Source organism: Acipenser ruthenus, chromosome 16, assembly GCF_902713425.1.
Source record: "Acipenser ruthenus chromosome 16, fAciRut3.2 maternal haplotype, whole genome shotgun sequence".
Classification (NCBI taxonomy): domain Eukaryota; kingdom Metazoa; phylum Chordata; class Actinopteri; order Acipenseriformes; family Acipenseridae; genus Acipenser; species Acipenser ruthenus.
The window spans coordinates 30,717,731-30,735,429 of record NC_081204.1 but is presented as its reverse complement, the minus strand read 5'-3'; the positions used below and the strand labels follow the sequence as shown (position 1 = coordinate 30,735,429).

Genomic DNA, 17,699 nt, shown 5'->3' with positions numbered 1-17,699 from the left:
ACATTCATTTTCTGATCCGTACGTGAAGGAGAGAAAGACTATTTGGCTTTCCTCGCTCACTGGGTTTTTTTTTTTTTTTTTTTGATTGCCGAGAGGAAGAAAGAAAGCGAGCAAGCGAACCAAGAAGCTGGTGAATTGTTCTTCTATCTGCTATCATTATTATTATCATCGTAATTCTTATTATTGGTATTTGTATTATTCACTTTTTTTTTTTTTTTTGCGTGGGGGATTGCGTGACGAAGCATCACCATTAAAAGGATCGTCAAAGCCAGCCAGCCAGCCAGCCAGCCAGCCAGCATGCACAAACACCACCACTGCTGCAAGTGCCCGGAATGCTACGAGGTGACCCGCATGGCAGCCCTGCGCAGGATGGACCCCCCCACCTACGGGGACTGGCAGCCCGACCAGTTTGGTTACCCAGCCGGGTTCGGCGCCGGACAGACCCTGCCCTCTCCGGCGGCTGGAGGAGGGGGGGGCGCGGGAGGAACGGGCACCATTGGCAGGAGTAAGGGCAAGCTGGTGACTGCTGCGGGCTCCGGGGGCCCCAACCCCAAGGGCCAGTCCAAGGGCGGCCCCAAGGTGAACGGCAACAGTTCTAGCGGTCAAGGAGGATGGTGGCCGGAGTGTACCTGTTCTAACCGGGACTGGTACGACCAGGTAATACTGACACGGACTGTGGGGCTCCACGGCGAGGTTCTGGGGTGCCTGTGTGGAGATATAGAACTGATCACTATTCACACATGCACATAAACACAGCACAATGAGAGCTGCAGCAGCCTGCTGGCTGCAGGGGAAATACAAATTAGGGGAGGAAATGTAGCCTTTTTTAATCTTGTGCAGCTGAAATCGTTTTGTTTTTTTTTGTTACACATATGCACATGCGTATGTTCCTATGCATCAATTGATAAACATGGATATCTATAGACATATATATGAATGTAACTGGTGGATATGCAGTATATCTAAGATACATTATACACTATCTAGATAAACGTTTCTTTATGTTTAAAGCTATCTTCATATACCTCATATTTGTGTGTATGTGTCTTTGTTTACAGCGCATCAGTTTTTTAGGAGAATCAATTTCTAAACAGTGAAGACTGCTTATATAAATTAGATTGGGAAAGCATAGACCGATTATTATTTTTCTATCGGTACATGTATGTGTGAGACTCATCCGATTTAAAATACAGTTTATTAAAAACATACATTGAATGAATACTAGCAGACAGATACAATTATAGCCTATTATTACAAAACAATACCCTCCTACGAAGAAGGGGGAAAAAAGCTTTTGATCACAATTGCTGGGAGATTTCTTTAGTGTAAATAATTGTGTTTTTGTGAGTGGGCGTGTAGCTCTGTATCTGTTAAGACAGATAGACGGATAGATGGATAGACGGATAGATGGATAGACGGATAGACGGATAGACGGATAGACGGATAGATGGATGGATAGATGGAGAGATGGATAGATGGAGAGATGGATAGATGAGTATTTCCCAGTCTTGCAGTCCTATGGTGGATATCTTTCCTATCTCCTCATTCACTTCAAAGGGGGGGGGGGTAGGTGATCTCTATAAGTGTATTGATAGGCTGGGACACAAAACAAATAACAATAACATTGAATGCCATTTCCTAATAATGAGAACGGGTGTGAAGCCCCTCCTTTTGAATGCAAGCCTTTTCCTTCACAGTGTTGATATGCTAGGCCAGTCAGTTTGAGCCATTCCTGCATGTTTGGGGGGAGGGGTCTTTTCAACCATATCATGCAACCCTTTCTCCATCTCTCTGTCTCTCTCTCGTCTCTCCATCTCTCTCCTGTTGGGACTTGTCATTTCCACACTGTCAGAGTCACAGACAGACAGGGACGGGGTCTGTTGAGATATTGAGATCAGGCAGTTCTCTTTACAGGCCGGGGGGGGGTCAGTGTGACTGTACGAAATGCTGTGTGCGTGCGCGTGTGTGTGAGTGCATGCATGTAAAATGAAGGCTGAAGATTCAGGTAGTGTGAGAAACAGTGAACACACAGGATCTAAATCCTACCTGCCTGTAGATTATACTGCAAATGGCAGGCTAACCCTTTGAACCGCTGTTCCCATAGCATGGGCTGTATTTTGTATGTTTATTTTATAACCAGCTAGCTGGGATGAAATGAGTATTTTAGACATGCGCGCGCACACATACACACACACTCATACAAACACACACTCACTCTCACACACACACACACACACACACACACACACACACACACACACACACACACAGCTGCTCTTATAGCATCAAGTGTGTTTATTAATAATTTTAGCATTCTTTTTTTATTGTATATACTCTGTGTTCATTCAGTTTTTATGCGAGTGTGTGAAGGTATATGTTTCCTTAAATACATTAAGCTTGTGTTTATATTTAGCAAGTCCTTTATTCAACAGAATGAGAGAATACCTACTGTTGTAAAGCTCCTAAATGGGGGTACACATCAGCCCTAGGCACATGTTCCTTGCCTGCAATGGTCCAGTAGCATCTGAAATTGGAAAGAGGCTCATTATAGCAATTGATTGACGGCGCTAGAGTAGATCCAGGGATGGAAATGAAGCCCGCTCTATATCAGCACAGGCATTGTTTGGACATCCTGGGTATCGAAATGCAAAACAAGATTTATCCAAAAACAAGTGAGAAATGGAAGAGCATTATATAAGACAAGCTGCAGCAAGAAGCGGGCGAACCCTTTCCAGTGTAGAGAGGCTTCACCCTGAGTTATTGAGAACGATTAGAACAAGCGTGGAGGGGCACTTAACTCTCTGCAGCCCAGGTACTGTGTGTGAGCAATGCCACTGTGTGGTATGTGCAGCCCAGGTACTGTGTGTGAGCAATGCCACTGTGTGGTATGTGCAGCCCAGGTACCATCTGTGAGCAATGCCACTGTGTGGTATGTGTTTGTTATAGATGTGCTTGAAGAATGCATGTTGTATGGCAAATTGAAAAGAAAAGATTTAGCAGTTTTGAATTTGTATACATTTGCCAGTAGAGACAGCTATCTAAAAAGATGTGTAGTGTATATACACGGTACCCGGGTCAGTGTTTGTATTTGCACTGTACTCATCTATTAGGAGATCTGGGGGAGGCAGAACTCTTTCAAGGAAGTTGATAATAAACTAATCAGAATGGTACATTTACAAGGAAGACAAGAATAGAATTGGATGTGTTTCTTGAGAGCGAGTGTGGAGCAGAGAGGACAGCAAGCTTGTCGGGCCTCATGGCTTCTCCTTATTTTTCAGGCTGTTCAGTATTTATTTTTGAAAAGCCGTCACGTTCAATGGCACTGTTCATAGAGACACAGAAGTGGTGAATAACCTGGATTAGGGGACAGAGAGGAAACGGCTGAGACTGAGAGGGGGAAGAGAGACTAGGTGTATCTATTTATTTATACAGGGGAATACACTGAGGTGTATAACATCCCCTTAGCAAACAACTCTCTCTCTCTCTCTCTCTCTCTCTCTCTCTCTCTCTCTCTCTCTCTCTCTCTCTCTCTCTCTCTCTCTCTGTATACATAAAAGCATTCATAGTTGCAATTTTAAATGTGTAAATCCTATTTCAATGGGTAATTCTAACATATTTAAATTTACAGAACTTGCATTTTTGGCAGGAACAGCATGTTGAAAAGTTTCAAAATCCCTGTGATTTTTCAGGTCAGGTGACCGATAGTGTAGTGAGAGGGTGAGAAGCCAGTGTTTCTTATACACACAGAGAGGGCGGGACACGGGGGGGTGTTTGTGAGAGGATGAGAAGCCAGCGTTTCTTATACACACAGAGAGGGCGGGACACGGGGGGGTGTTTGTGAGAGGATGAGAAGCCAGCGTTTCTTATACACACAGAGAGGGCGGGACACGGGGGGGTGTTTGTGAGAGGATGAGAAGCCAGCGTTTCTTATACACACAGAGAGGCCGGAAGAGGGGGGGGTGTTTGTGAGAGGATGAGAAGCCAGCGTTTCTTATACACACAGAGAGGGCGGGAGACGGGGGGGGTGTTTGTGAGAGGATGAGAAGCCAGCGTTTCTTATACACACAGAGAGGGCGGGAGACGGGGGGGTGTTTGTGAGAGGATGAGAAGCCAGCGTTTCTTATACACACAGAGAGGGCGGCAGACGGGGGTGGTGTTTGTGAGAGGATGAGAAGCCAGCGTTTCTTATACACACAGAGAGGGCAGGACACGGGGGGGTGTTTGTGAGAGGATGAGAAGCCAGCGTTTCTTATACACACAGAGAGGGCGGGAGAGGGGGGGGTGTTTGTGAGAGGATGAGAAGCCACCGTTTCTTATACACACAGAGAGGGCGGGAGAGGGGGGGGTGTTTGTGAGAGGATGAGAAGCCAGCGTTTCTTATACACACAGAGAGGGCGGGAGACGGGGGGGTGTTTGTGAGAGGATGAGAAGCCAGCGTTTCTTATACACACAGAGAGGGCGGGAGACAGGGGGGTGTTTGTGAGAGGATGAGAAGCCAGCGTTTCTTATACACACAGAGAGGGCGGGAGACGGGGGGGTGTTTGTGAGAGGATGAGAAGCCAGCGTTTCTTATACACACAGAGAGGGCGGGACACGGGGGGGTGTTTGTGAGAGGATGAGAAGCCAGCGTTTCTTATACACACAGAGAGGGTGGGACACGGGGGGGTGTTTGTGAGAGGATGAGAAGCCAGCATTTCTTATACACACAGAGAGGGCGGGACACGGGGGGGGTGTTTGTGAGAGGATGAGAAGCCAGCGTTTCTTATACACACAGAGAGGGCGGGACACGGGGGGGTGTTTGTGAGAGGATGAGAAGCCAGCGTTTCTTATACACACAGAGAGGGCGGGAGACGGGGGGGTGTTTGTGAGAGGGTGAGAAGCCAGCGTTTCTTATACACACAGAGAGGGTGGGACACGGGGGGGTGTTTGTGAGAGGATGAGAAGCCAGCGTTTCTTATACACACAGAGAGGGCGGGACACGGGGGGGTGTTTGTGAGAGGATGAGAAGCCAGCGTTTCTTATACACACAGAGAGGGCGGGAGACGGGGGGGTGTTTGTGAGAGGGTGAGAAGCCAGCGTTTCTTATACACACAGAGAGGGCGGGAGACGGGGGTGGTGTTTGTGAGAGGATGAGAAGCCAGCGTTTCTTATACACACAGAGAGGGCGGGAGACGGGGGGGTGTTTGTGAGAGGATGAGAAGCCAGCGTTTCTTATACACACAGAGAGGGCGGGAGACGGGGGGGTGTTTGTGAGAGGATGAGAAGCCAGCGTTTCTTATACACACAGAGAGGGCGGGACACGGGGGGGTGTTTGTGAGAGGATGAGAAGCCAGCGTTTCTTATACACACAGAGAGGGCGGGACACGGGGGGGTGTTTGTGAGAGGATGAGAAGCCAGCGTTTCTTATACACACAGAGAGGGCGGGAGACGGGGGGGTGTTTGTGAGAGGATGAGAAGCCAGCGTTTCTTATACACACAGAGAGGGCGGGACACGGGGGGGTGTTTGTGAGAGGATGAGAAGCCAGCGTTTCTTATACACACAGAGAGGGCGGGACACGGGGGGGGTGTTTGTGAGAGGATGAGAAGCCAGCGTTTCTTATACACACAGAGAGGGCGGGACACGGGGGGGTGTTTGTGAGAGGATGAGAAGCCAGCGTTTCTTATACACACAGAGAGGGCGGGACACGGGGGGGTGTTTGTGAGAGGATGAGAAGCCAGCGTTTCTTATACACACAGAGAGGGCAGGACACGGGGGGGTGTTTGTGAGAGGATGAGAAGCCAGCGTTTCTTATACACACAGAGAGGGCGGGAGACGGGGGGGTGTTTGTGAGAGGATGAGAAGCCAGCGTTTCTTATACACACAGAGGGCAGGAGACGGTGGGGGTGTTTGTGAGAGGATGAGAAGCCAGCGTTTCTTATACACACAGAGAGGGCGGGACACGGGGGGGTGTTTGTGAGAGGATGAGAAGCCAGCGTTTCTTATACACACAGAGAGGGCGGGAGACGGGGGGGTGTTTGGTTGCAGATCAGTCCCTGTGGGGTGTGTGTGCTCAGTTTGGGTTAATAGAGAGTGGGGGTGGGGCTCTGCTCCCAGGCTAGAGGAGCTGTACAGTGTAATGTATATATTACTGTGCCAGCAGTGAGCAGGAGAGTGCTGTGTGTCTATATTACATAGCAGATCTTGATATTGATGTGATACAGCCGTATGAAATTTCTTTTTGCATCGGATGGCAGAGGGAAATGACGTCACGTGAATGAAAATCAAGCTGATATCAGTGCTGCAGTGAGAACCAGAAGGGCTATTTATCCTCAGAGATATGGGGAAAACAGATGGAAATATACCTAAGAGGAGAGCACTGGCATTCAGGTCTACCCCTCTTTGGAAACCAGAATGTCTTTTTTGATCAAGCCTTTAGGCTTATCAGTAGAGTGGGATACTGTAGAATTACTAAGAGATAATAACATGGTTTTCAAATGTTCACTATTAGAATATGAAAGAAACCACATGCGTGTGTGTGTACCTGTATGTACAGTCTGTGCACTGACTGTGTGTGTGTGTATGTACAGTGTGCGTGTGTGTTTGTTAGCATTGTAATAGGTCTCCTGTGCAGAGTGGGTGTTGTTTCACCACCCCTCCCCCGTTGTGTGTTTCCGAGCTTGTCTGTTGTGCTCTCTCTCCTCACACACTGTAGCTACCATGCTTTCTCTCTCCTATCCCCATCTCCACCTCCTTCCATCATCACCCCTATTCTAGCCTAGAATGGGGCTGAAAGCAGATTCAAGCATGCATCATTGTATGAGATGAGTCTGCCTATTCAACATCATTTAATGCAGTACAAAACTAACTGTTTTCATATCTTTTTTTTTTTTAAAACATATAACCTGAGAACATTTGGAAAATGGCTATGTCATGGAATTCACAGATTATTGAAAATGCAGTGCTGCTTCTAATACAGTAGGTACAGTACCAGCATGGGTCTGAAAGCTGCAGGCAGTGCGTTGTTAGAGTGAGGGACTCTCTGTGGTTAGAGGTAGTTTTTAGCAAAGGGAATACGAGGGAAATTCAAGCTTGTGTTCTGAGTTCCTGCTTTCTCTGGGACGAGAGTCAGTTCAGGATACAGGCAGGAGGGAACAAGGGATGCAGACCCATCCGAATCGCAATGGGATAGTGACTATCCTTCTCTCTGAGTCATCATTCGTTTGCTCCCCTATTTGAAATGTTAGCTGAAATGTCACCAGTAGTTACTGAGCGAGAAGACTGAGCAAGTCACTTGCAGGAAATTATGTTCTCCATTTAAAACAAGCGTTGCCACTGTTTTACGTTATCAGGTGCGTCTATCAGTCGTCGAGTGAATCAGATGAGAGTTAATGTGGATAGTCTGGCAAATACAACAACATTTGATCTAATCAGCTGCAGACCTTAATACCACTGCAGTTTTGATCATGAAAACAGGGATATTTAACCGCACATGCAGGTCTCTGGTGTATTTTTGTCTTTTACAAGATTGAATGTGAAATGCCAGGAAAATAACAATTTCTATAAAGGGAAGGTTCAGAAGCTGTCCTCTCCTATAATAATGACCACTCATTTTGTCTTTGATTATGTCATGTGCTTCCATCTCTGCATTGCTGCTGCTGCTGCTGCAAACGACAGACACTGCTCAGCAGTAAGATGACGCCTTTTTAAAATACAAGACTCGCAAAAAGAAGTTCAATTTAAAACATATCCTAAACCCCTAGGATCATCTGCGCTCCCCCAGGAGATGACTGCTAGTACTGTATGTAGAATACTGCATGTGTAACAGTAAAAGAGACTCGTGCACCATGATGTAAAAACCATCTAAATACACAAGAAGCATGGCACAATATAGAACACCCTGCATTCCGGTCCATTACTACCAGTTAATGCCCACAGGGTTGGGTATTATTGCTTAAATGCTCTTGCAACGGCTTTCCTCTCTCCCTCTTCCCTTAGCCCCCCTCCCTTCAAGTCCGTGCTGACAGATATGTACTTGTTTTAGTCTGCCTGTCAGTTTATTAGTCTAAACATGCTATTAAATGGCTGACATTAAACTGCACAATTTTCTCTCTGCCTTGCAGTCGTACTTCATTTCATTGAAATGTTTTTGCGCAGGAGAGTACATTACGATTTAGCATCTCTTTTATAAACACACAATTAAACACACTATTCAGACCAGGCACAACATAAATAACAGGAGCCATGCGTTTAAAACGAAGTGGACGCATTAAACAAACAACTCTCGCAAAGACAGAGGCGTCTTCGGCTTTCTAAACAGAGGAGCATGCTCCAAAAGAAATACCTTTAACATGCCCTCTGGGCAGGTGACAAATTATTCAGAGAATTGACAGTAGCGTCAGAAAATGATGATAACCCCAGCCCTCACTACCATTCTTTTACAATACAACCCTGTCACCATTATAACCTGCCTCTGGTCTTCGTATTGCTTCGTTTCCACTGCCTGTCCCTGGTACAGCTGAGCTGGACAGTGTGGGCGAGGTGAACAGTGTGGGCGAGCTGGACAGTGTGGGCAAGGTGGACAGTCTTGGTGAGCTGGACAGTCTTGGTGAGCTGGACAGTCAGGGTGAGCTGGACAGTCTGGGCGAGCTGGACAGTCTGGGCGAGGTGTAGTTAAAGATGGCTGTCTGTGTTCCAGTGTCATTGTCAGGTATAGCTGAACCGGCTGTTTGTGTTCCAGTGTCAGTGTCGGGTCACACCGTGTTCTTCTCTTTAATCTTGTATTCATTTTTTGTATCTTTTTTATCTTTTTTTATCTCAACACTGAATAGCAGTATTTCTGTGATTTTGTCAAGCACTTTTCAATCTCTAACTGTGCCTGACAGCTGCTCTTGAATGTGCTTTTCCGTTCCAGTGTTGAGGAGAGCTGTCATTTCTTCTGCGTCCCACGAAGCAACAACTGTGTCGGGTTTGTTTTGAGCACAGCCTTCGCTCACAGCCACCATTGTTCGAAACAGTCAGTCTTTTTAGCACACGTCTTTCGAGGATGTGCTTCTGCACAGCACAGCTTGACCCCTCTGTGTGTGTGTGCATCAATCACATTGTGAGGTAGTCCAGACTCTGTGTGTGTGCATCACTCACATTGTGAGGTAGTCCAGACTCTGTGTGTGTGCATCACTCACATTGTGAGGTAGTCCAGTCTGTGTGTGTGCATCACTCACATTGTGAGGTAGTCCAGACTCTGTGTGTGTGCATCACTCACATTGTGAGGTAGTCCAGACTCTGTGTGTGCATCACTCACATTGTGAGGTAGTCCAGACTCTGTGTGTGTGCATCACTCACATTGTGAGGTAGTCCAGACTCTGTGTGTGTGCATCACTCACATTGTGAGGTAGTCCAGACTCTGTGTGTGTGCATCACTCACATTGTGAGGTAGTCCAGACTCTGTGTGTGTGCATCACTCACATTGTGAGGTTGTCCAGACTAGTATTTTGGATTTCAAGATTATTTTATATTGACGTAATTTATTTAAGAGTATTCAGAATAAACAGTAATTGTTGTTTTCCCATCATTCATTTATTCTTTGAAAATAAACGTTGGTGTTTCAAAAGGTTTTCTATGAAAGGCGTTCGAGAATTGTGGCTGCTGCGTTGCCCTTTGCTGTGAATGTTCCTGCATGTTCAGCCTGGAGCGTCACTACTGCACAGTGTGCTGCTTTTTCTTTTGCACTGGAGCAGGGAAGAGCAAATTGCAACACAGAGATCCAAATCAGAAAGCTTCATTTGGAATATGGATTTACATGGATTAGTATTTCCATTCAATTCCAATTATATAATCAGCACAATCCTCACATACGCTTAAATATGATATGAGCAGATCTGAAGAGTCAAATTCATATTCCAGATTCTATTTAAAATCACTTTATTAACACAGAGGACAGACAGGGTTATAAACTCACACTCGTCCTGCACCCAGAACTGGGGTTCAGAACTACCCTAAACTGACCCTTCACCAAGAGTCTGTTAAATGAATTATTCTTACCGTGTAGCTGCATGAGCATCTCATAACAGTAAGCCTACAGATTCAGATGAGATTTATAATCACACTGCAATAAGTGTGATCACTTCAGAGTATATTTAGGGCCTGATTGCTCAGATTTCTGACACCTGGTTATTTCTGTAATACAGAAAAAAAGCATAGCTCTGAAAACTAGGACTGGGTGCACGACCAGTGTGAGTTTGTAACCCTGGATGAGCCAGGGCTGTCTTCCAGTCCAGGTTTGTAACCCTGGATTAGCCAGGGCTGTCTTCCAGTCCAGGTTTGTAACCCTGGATTAGCCAGGGCTGTCTTCCAGTCCAGGTTTGTAACCCTGGATTAGCCAGGGCTGTCTTCCAGTCCAGGTTTGTAACCCTGGATGAGCCTGGGCTGTCTTCCAGTCCAGGTTTGTAACCCTGGATTAGCCAGGGCTGTCTTCCAGTCCAGGTTTGTAACCCTGGATGAGCCTGGGCTGTCTTCCAGTCCAGGTTTGTAACCCTGGATTAGCCAGGGCTGTCTTCCAGTCCAGGTTTGTAACCCTGGATGAGCCAGGGCTGTCTTCCAGTCCAGGTTTGTAACCCTGGATTCCAGTCCAAGATTCCCCCAGATTGGATTCTCTAGTAAGACCAGGAACCTACCTAACCATGTAAAATGTATAGCCCAAGGTCTTCTGCCATTCTTACTTACCGCCTACAGTAAAGCCCTCTAAGACATTTTGAAATGTTGTCATAGAATTTCTGAGTCTGGTGTTCTGCTATCAATGTGTTCTGTGATGTACTCCTTAGCAACCGGGTTAGCAACACAAATCCATAGTCTGTATTTATGTTCTATTATATTTCTGTTAAATTGCAACAATTGATTGTATGGGAACACACATACACTGCTACCCATGAAGTAATAGAGCGACATGATATGTGTAATCGGTATATAGGTTTTCTTTTTGTATATATAGGCAGAGTTCTTTTAAACCCCCTTGAAGGCCCACACATCAGGGTCTGGTGTAATCTATAGAGAATCACAGAAGGCATCTGTGTTAGTATTTCAAACACAAGAGCCTCGATTAGATATATCATCTCAGTAATTAAGTATGAATGCAGTCATTCAGAAAATCCTACACCAGTTTGATCACACAAAGCAGAGCAGATTAAATTATTGACCCAGAAACGGCTGATTTACTCTCTGTCCCATAATCCCCAAACTAGCAGCTGGCTGGAAGCCCAGTGAAGAGTCCCTGGTAAAAGAGGCTGGTCACAAGGACAGACTGGTTCCCAGTAAAGAGAATGATGCAAATCCCACGGAATGGATGATTTAAAATCCCTTGCAGGTTGATTGCAATTGGTTAGGAAGGATCCCAGTAAGGGACTGGCATGTGGCATGGTTTGTGTGCCAATGTAAGGGGGTGATTTGTGCAAGTGCATTTGAACTGTTGTTTGTGGCAAAGTGAGATCAGCTATTAGGACTGTACTCTGTTTAATGATGACCTTTTATTAGGTTTGTGATATAACGCAGTAGATAGAGCCTGGGTGTTGTGTGGTGAACTCCCTCTCGCTCGCTCTCTCGCTGTCTCTCCATGTTGCTGTTGTTTTTATGTACAGAATGCATACGATGCATTGTAATATATATTTTATTGATTGGACTGCAGCGCAGTGTGTTTGGCAGCGTGACTGGTTACTGAGATGGGGCCAGCTCTGGCTGAAGGACTTGTTTGAGACACAGTGGGAACCTCAAAACCGCTGAGTAAAAATCACGAAACAGCGTAAGCGTTGGAGAATTTAGGCTTTTGCTCCAAGGCAATTTAGGCTGTTGCTCCTGTTATTGTTTTTGGTAATCCTTTATAATAAGTTTCAATAATTCAAGAGTGATTTAGATTTTAGATTGAAAATTGGTGATTTTCTAGAATTCTTTAAATCAACTGATCCATCATGAATCATTAGCAGGCATGTAATTTAAAGTGGGGACCCCCCCCCCCCCCCCCCCTTTACTAGAATTAAACAACTGCAGTTACATAAAAAGGGGGCAAATATTTGCTCCGGACCACAACCTTAAAAATTCAGTTCCCCGCTTCTTACATTAACAGATTAGGATGCTCACAGTCAGGGGTCAGGACACCAAGCTGCTGTGTAGAGGGCTCAATAGAGTGAGATACTACTGCAGTGTGTGGATTCAATCTGGATATCACTGTCCCTTGCTCTCTATCACTGTAACCCCCTCCAGACCACGAGAGCCCGTCTGCCTGTCTTTACATAAATACATACACCACACTTTACAGGCTTTTTCGTAACACTGAGTGTTTTGCATTCCCAGCCTTGGTGCGAGATGTATGTTACGAACAGTGATGCAGCTCATGCAGTAGCAATGGAAGGGACCATCGTCAGTGAGTGAGGGAGCAGCTCATCATGCCCTGCTCAATAAAATCGAATCTACCCACTGCCTCATATGGAATTGTGTTTGTGATGCGAGATGCTGCCCACTGAACTGGGCTTCAACCCAGGCCTCTATATATATTGATATGTTAGGTTGCTGGGGGACAGATTTGTGTTCCCCGGGTCACTCTGTAGCCCAGTGAGCTGCACACTGAGCCTCCCATGCCCCCTGAGGCTCACTGCGTCAAACAAACGGATAATTAGTAATACATGCTGTCTCCTATTGATGAAGCAGTCACCGTGTGATAAATGGGCACTATTTAAAGATGTGCTGTGGAAACCGCTATCTTCTCAGGCTGCTCGCTCTGAGCATGGAGGGGAGGGGGAGGGGGCTGCATTCCTCTGCAGGACTCTTTCCCTCCCTTCCTTGCACCGTGTGTCTCTGAACCTGACTCCCACTACCAGTGATTTAACTAGTGGTTAGAGCTGAGGGGCTGGGAGGCAGTGTGGTCTAGTGGTTAGAGCTGAGGGACTGGGAGGCAGTGTGGTCTAGTGGTTAGAGCTGAGGGGCTGGGAGGCAGTGTGGTCTAGTGGTTAGAGCTAAGAGACTGGGAGGCAGTGTGCTCTAGTGGTTAGAGCTGAGGGACTGGGAGGCAGTTTGGTCTAGTGGTTAGAGCTGAGACTGGGAGGCAGTGTGGTCTAGTGGTTAGAGCTGAGGCTGGGAGGCAGTGTGGAAGCTGTCCTATAGGGGAGAGCAGTGAGGCAGAGAAGCAGTCTCAGCTCTAGTGGTTAGGCAGTATCACCAACAACAGATAGAAAAGTAGGGCAATGTGGCTTGTGGTTAGACCTAAGGGGCGCTCTTCAGTTCAAAAAAGTTAAAGGGGTTGGTATGGTCTGAATTATTTTTACAACACCCAAATCTAGGGCATTTTGTTCAGTTGGCGATGGGGAGTTGGTATTGAAGGAAGCGAGCCAGAGGATCTATCGCTATGGGAACACATTGATTGTTTAACAATTAAAGACCGGGGTTTACGAAGGCGATACTGGTTAAGTGTTTCTGCAGCCAGAGCCTTTGATGGCAAAGGGTTTGCAGGAAACCCTGCCAGGGCAGAGCTGTTTGAGATGAAGAAGCACTTCATCAGTTAAACAGCACAGCATTCGAAAACATGCTGACAGGCTGGACCTAGCTTCCATTAAAAATAGAAAGAACCACGGACCAGCCCTTTCTCACACACTCACTATAGAGACATAGCTTTGATGTAATTGTTATTGCATTTTAGCCTGGGCTTCTACTAGAAGCAGTTGCAGCTGTATTTCTTTTTAGTGGATATTGAATGCGCTCATGATCCACTAGGGGTTAGTTATTAGTAATAAAATAATTATTTGAGTTCTTTACTAAATAGTAATTACTCTTAAAAACATTATAAATCACTTTGCAGCTATTTTTCACTTAATTTATTATGCAAAAATTGGCAGTATGGCCCGGATATAACTAGGAAACTCTAAAGGGGATGGTATTTCTTTTGGGGGGGGGGGGGGGGGGTTCACACAAATCAGAGAAGTTGAGAAACTCCAGTACTCAAAGTTTGTAGTGCTTGACTACTTGAATATGTTTTTGTTTGAAATACAAACCCTTAAACTCCAAAGAGCAGATTCCGAAGGAATCTGACTGTTGGAGGCAGGGGTTTGACAGGAGCGACTGCACATTGAAATCTCATTGGGGAAACTTGCCCCACTGGAGCTGGAACCGATGGCACTAGAGCTTGGGGTTGACCCGAGCCCAGCTTCGGGAGAAATGAGCAGCGACAGCTGGCTGGGAGTACGCAGAGTAATGATCAGGTTTGAATTAAGAGAAAATGAAGGGATTTGGGATAAACTCATCCAGACTGTGTTAATTCCCCCGTCGCGCTGACCTGCGTGGCCGGCTGCCGATGCTGTGGTGGTTCCAGTGTATTCAGTCTCCACACACTGATCCTCTGCTGGGTGAGCTGAGGTTAACCATGCATAGCTGGCACGGGGGACAGGGGACCTCCCATTGCACCTGCAGCTTGGTTTCTGTAACAGTATCCGGTAAATATCCGGGCAGGACCCAGAACTGATATAAAAGTGAACAGGCAGCAACTTAGATCAGAGGGTTTATAAACACTAACATGCTTTTGGTTAAAAACAAATTCCAGTAATAATGTATCGTAAGCTAACAAGATTTAAGAAAATGAGTTTGAAAGCATCGGTTAGCACACCAGTTTAATTACACATGTTTGTGAACCAATTAACTGCTCTTTTACCGCAGTAAAGATTGTATCTAAAAGACCTCTGAACGCTTGGTTTTAAACCTCACGACCAGAGGCAACAACGGCAGCTAAAATTAATAATGATCTTGTTTTACTTGTAGGTCTCCAAGGAAGGGGCTGAAACATTTATAAAGAAAATGTAATTACAATCGGAAGAGGCTACTGTCTCTGATGTAAGGAAAGCATTGGCTTTAAAACAGAGCAGGCACTGTAAAGCAGAGCAGGGCCACAGACACAGAGTAGGGATGTGTCTGTTTAAAGCAATGCTCCAGGTTCTGTTTCATTTGTTTCTCTTGGAAGTTGTATAGGATGATAACACTCGGGAGGTCCCGTAATGCTTCAGAAAGGAACTCTTTATTAAAAGCCTCATTGCCTCAAAGACCACGGTTTTCCCTGAGTAGATGGGAGGCAGTGTGGCCTAGTGGTTAAAGCTGAAGGACTGGGACGTAGCTTGTGATCCAATGGAGTTATTAACCTGAAATAGTGTTGGATTTAACCCAAAAGTACAGCATAGCTTTGTGAAAAGGCATTTCCCTGTCCAGACATTTGTATAATTATGTATGCACAGTAAAGGGCATTGAAAGCCATTGTTAAAGCACAGTAAATACATTGAGTAAACGTGTGACAAGCATGGTCAGCTGAACTATTACTGTTCCTGGCAAACTTTTACAAGGGATATAACAGAAAGTGGCTGTTGCAAGGTCATTGCCTGTTGTTAAGCTTTGAGGGTCTAGTGGTTAGAGCTGAGGGAGTCCGTGTTGATTGGGGGTTAGAGCTGAGGGACTGGGAGACTGACGCTGACCTAGTGATGATAGTCAAGGACTGGGAGGTTGTATCCTGATTTGTTTACACTGCTGAGAAGTAATCAGGATTTGGAAGGAAAGCCGACCCTAATTCCTCTCCCTTAGAGAGAGAGGAGGCTCACTGGAGAGAGTTTATCAGCCCGAAACACAAGCAGGACAGGTTCTGAAAACAATTCAAAGTCCCCCAGCCCTCGTTGTGTAAAGCAGTCTGCCGCGGCTCTGCTCTGTGTAGCCTGGGCTGTCTTCTTTGTGCTTTGCTCTTCATAGTATCTTAGTAATAACCTAACACAGTATCAGCAGTGGAGACTAAAGCCAAGGTGGGTTTCAAATCCATTTCAGCAATCGTGAAGCTCATCCCCATAAACTGGATGTTAACCATTTCCACACTGAATACCTTGTAGTTAAAAAGAATTACTGTGGCTTGAGGCTCAAAGGGTATTTTAATTGTTTAAATTGAAGTCAAACATCAAGTTAAAATAATGTGATTTGTTAAATATATGATATATTGACCCTTTTTCAAAAATGACACCAGCAATCAATCAGTCCCTTGTCCTTTGTACTTTCAGAGATTTTGAGTAGGGTTTATGAGCCACGGCCACACGTTTTCTGACATTCATATTAGCACAGAGCCTGCTTTGTACCTGTTTTACCTGATCAGCCAGTGGGCTTTATACTGTTCCTTGTTAGCAGATGTATAATGGTGTTTTGCACAGAGGAGCAGTCCTTTGCTGTCTGCTTCATTTAACTGCATTTTACTCAGCCGAGATTTATACCAGTGCAGAAAACTGCTGTAAGTCAGTTTAAACCTCTGCTGGTTAAAATGTAGTGAAATGAAGTGTGTTTTATTACACTGTAGTGCAACTGAAAATGAACTTAAAGTGAAATACAGCGCTCTCCAAGTAGCAGTATTATTGGCACCTAAGAACAAAAGAAGATTTGCGAATGAGAGGCCAGTTCCAAATAGCTGGCTGATCTCAAAACTTTGTCAAGACAGGTCTTAAAGAATTCCCATGATTTTGTCATCAACAACATGGCTAGGTAACCCATTCTATACCCTTCCCACTCTCTGTGTTAGAAGTGTCTCCCACTGTCCCAACTCTGTCTCCACTTCATGGAGTGTCCTCCAGTCCTGGTTTCAGTAGGGTCAACTTTGTCAGCTCCTTTTTAAGGTTTCAACTTTAGATTTTAATGACATTAGGAAACATTTTCAAATAATTTGCTTCTGTAAAACACGGGTCCAGTTAAAAGTCTGTACGATCGAGGCTGGTTTAACATCGTGACACATCTCATTGTTCACAGAGCCTGTTTCAGTGTCAGAGAGCTTGTCTGTATTACAAGTATAGGCTTACAGAATTATCTTTTGTTATATCTACCACTCATATATTTGAATAGTTATTGAAAAGAAAATGGAATGTGCTTCAGAATCAAAGCACGTTAACTACTTTGTAGCTACACTTACACTTTCGTTCCATGTGCTTAAAACTAAATTATATAACTAATAACGCAAAGTGGTGCTGTATTACAATGTAACTACATTTAGAGAATGTACTGGGATTTGGAAGGTTTTTTTGGGGGTTTCGGAACACTGCAATCGACTCAATGAGATCCTGTGTGTAGCGTGAACATTATTGGCTGTAGGTTGTCTGGGAAACATACCAGTAGTTGTCGCCACTATGCTGTGCGAAACTTCTTATAGGCTGAACAATCAAAATGTATGAAGTGCAGTGTGAAGCTTAGTTTGGCTTCCCTTAAGAAAGGAAACAACTCAATTGGCTGTTGATCTGGTAATGATGATTTTATAATCAGTTTCTGTGTGTGTCTTCCAATAATACCCTTCCCTCTGAAGGTCGATTGCTGAAAACACATTCTATTCTGTGTTGTATTTTCTGCCTCTACTTAATTAGGGCCACACAGTGCCTTTAGGATGTTGTGCAATGTGTGATTAGCTGTTGCTTGCAGGATGTAGAAACTACAGCTTGCCATGCATTTAGAGCCCTGCTGGTTTAAAATGAGAAATCAGTCACCTTAGAGGCAAGCAGAGGAATTGATGTCACTCTTCAAACCCAACCCTCTCGACTTCATCACGAAGACTAGACCTCAATTAAAATAACACATTTCCACTGAACAAGTCTGGAACAGAAAAACTCCCAGGCAACTCTACTCTTTGTGCTGAATAGCCAGCACTTACCCATGATGCCTCACTGTCACGTAGGGCAGTGACATCACTACG

General features: G+C 45.2%; 1 protein-coding gene across 7 annotated transcripts in view; it reads left to right on the top strand.

Annotated features, from left to right (window-relative positions):
• The window catches only part of LOC117412180 (disks large homolog 3-like), a 62,916-nt gene that overhangs the window by 20,007 nt on the left and 25,210 nt on the right, over positions 1–17,699 (top strand). For 3 of the 7 annotated variants that reach the window (XM_034903751.2, XM_034903749.2, XM_058989396.1), the window contains exon 1: positions 283–657. The exons of the other annotated variants lie outside the window; for them this stretch is intronic. In XM_034903751.2, the coding sequence (XP_034759642.2) occupies positions 298–657 (360 nt within the window). In that variant the 5' untranslated portion in view covers positions 283–297. Of the gene's footprint in view, positions 1–282; positions 658–17,699 lie in introns of those variants that run through there. 7 annotated transcript variants of the gene reach the window in all.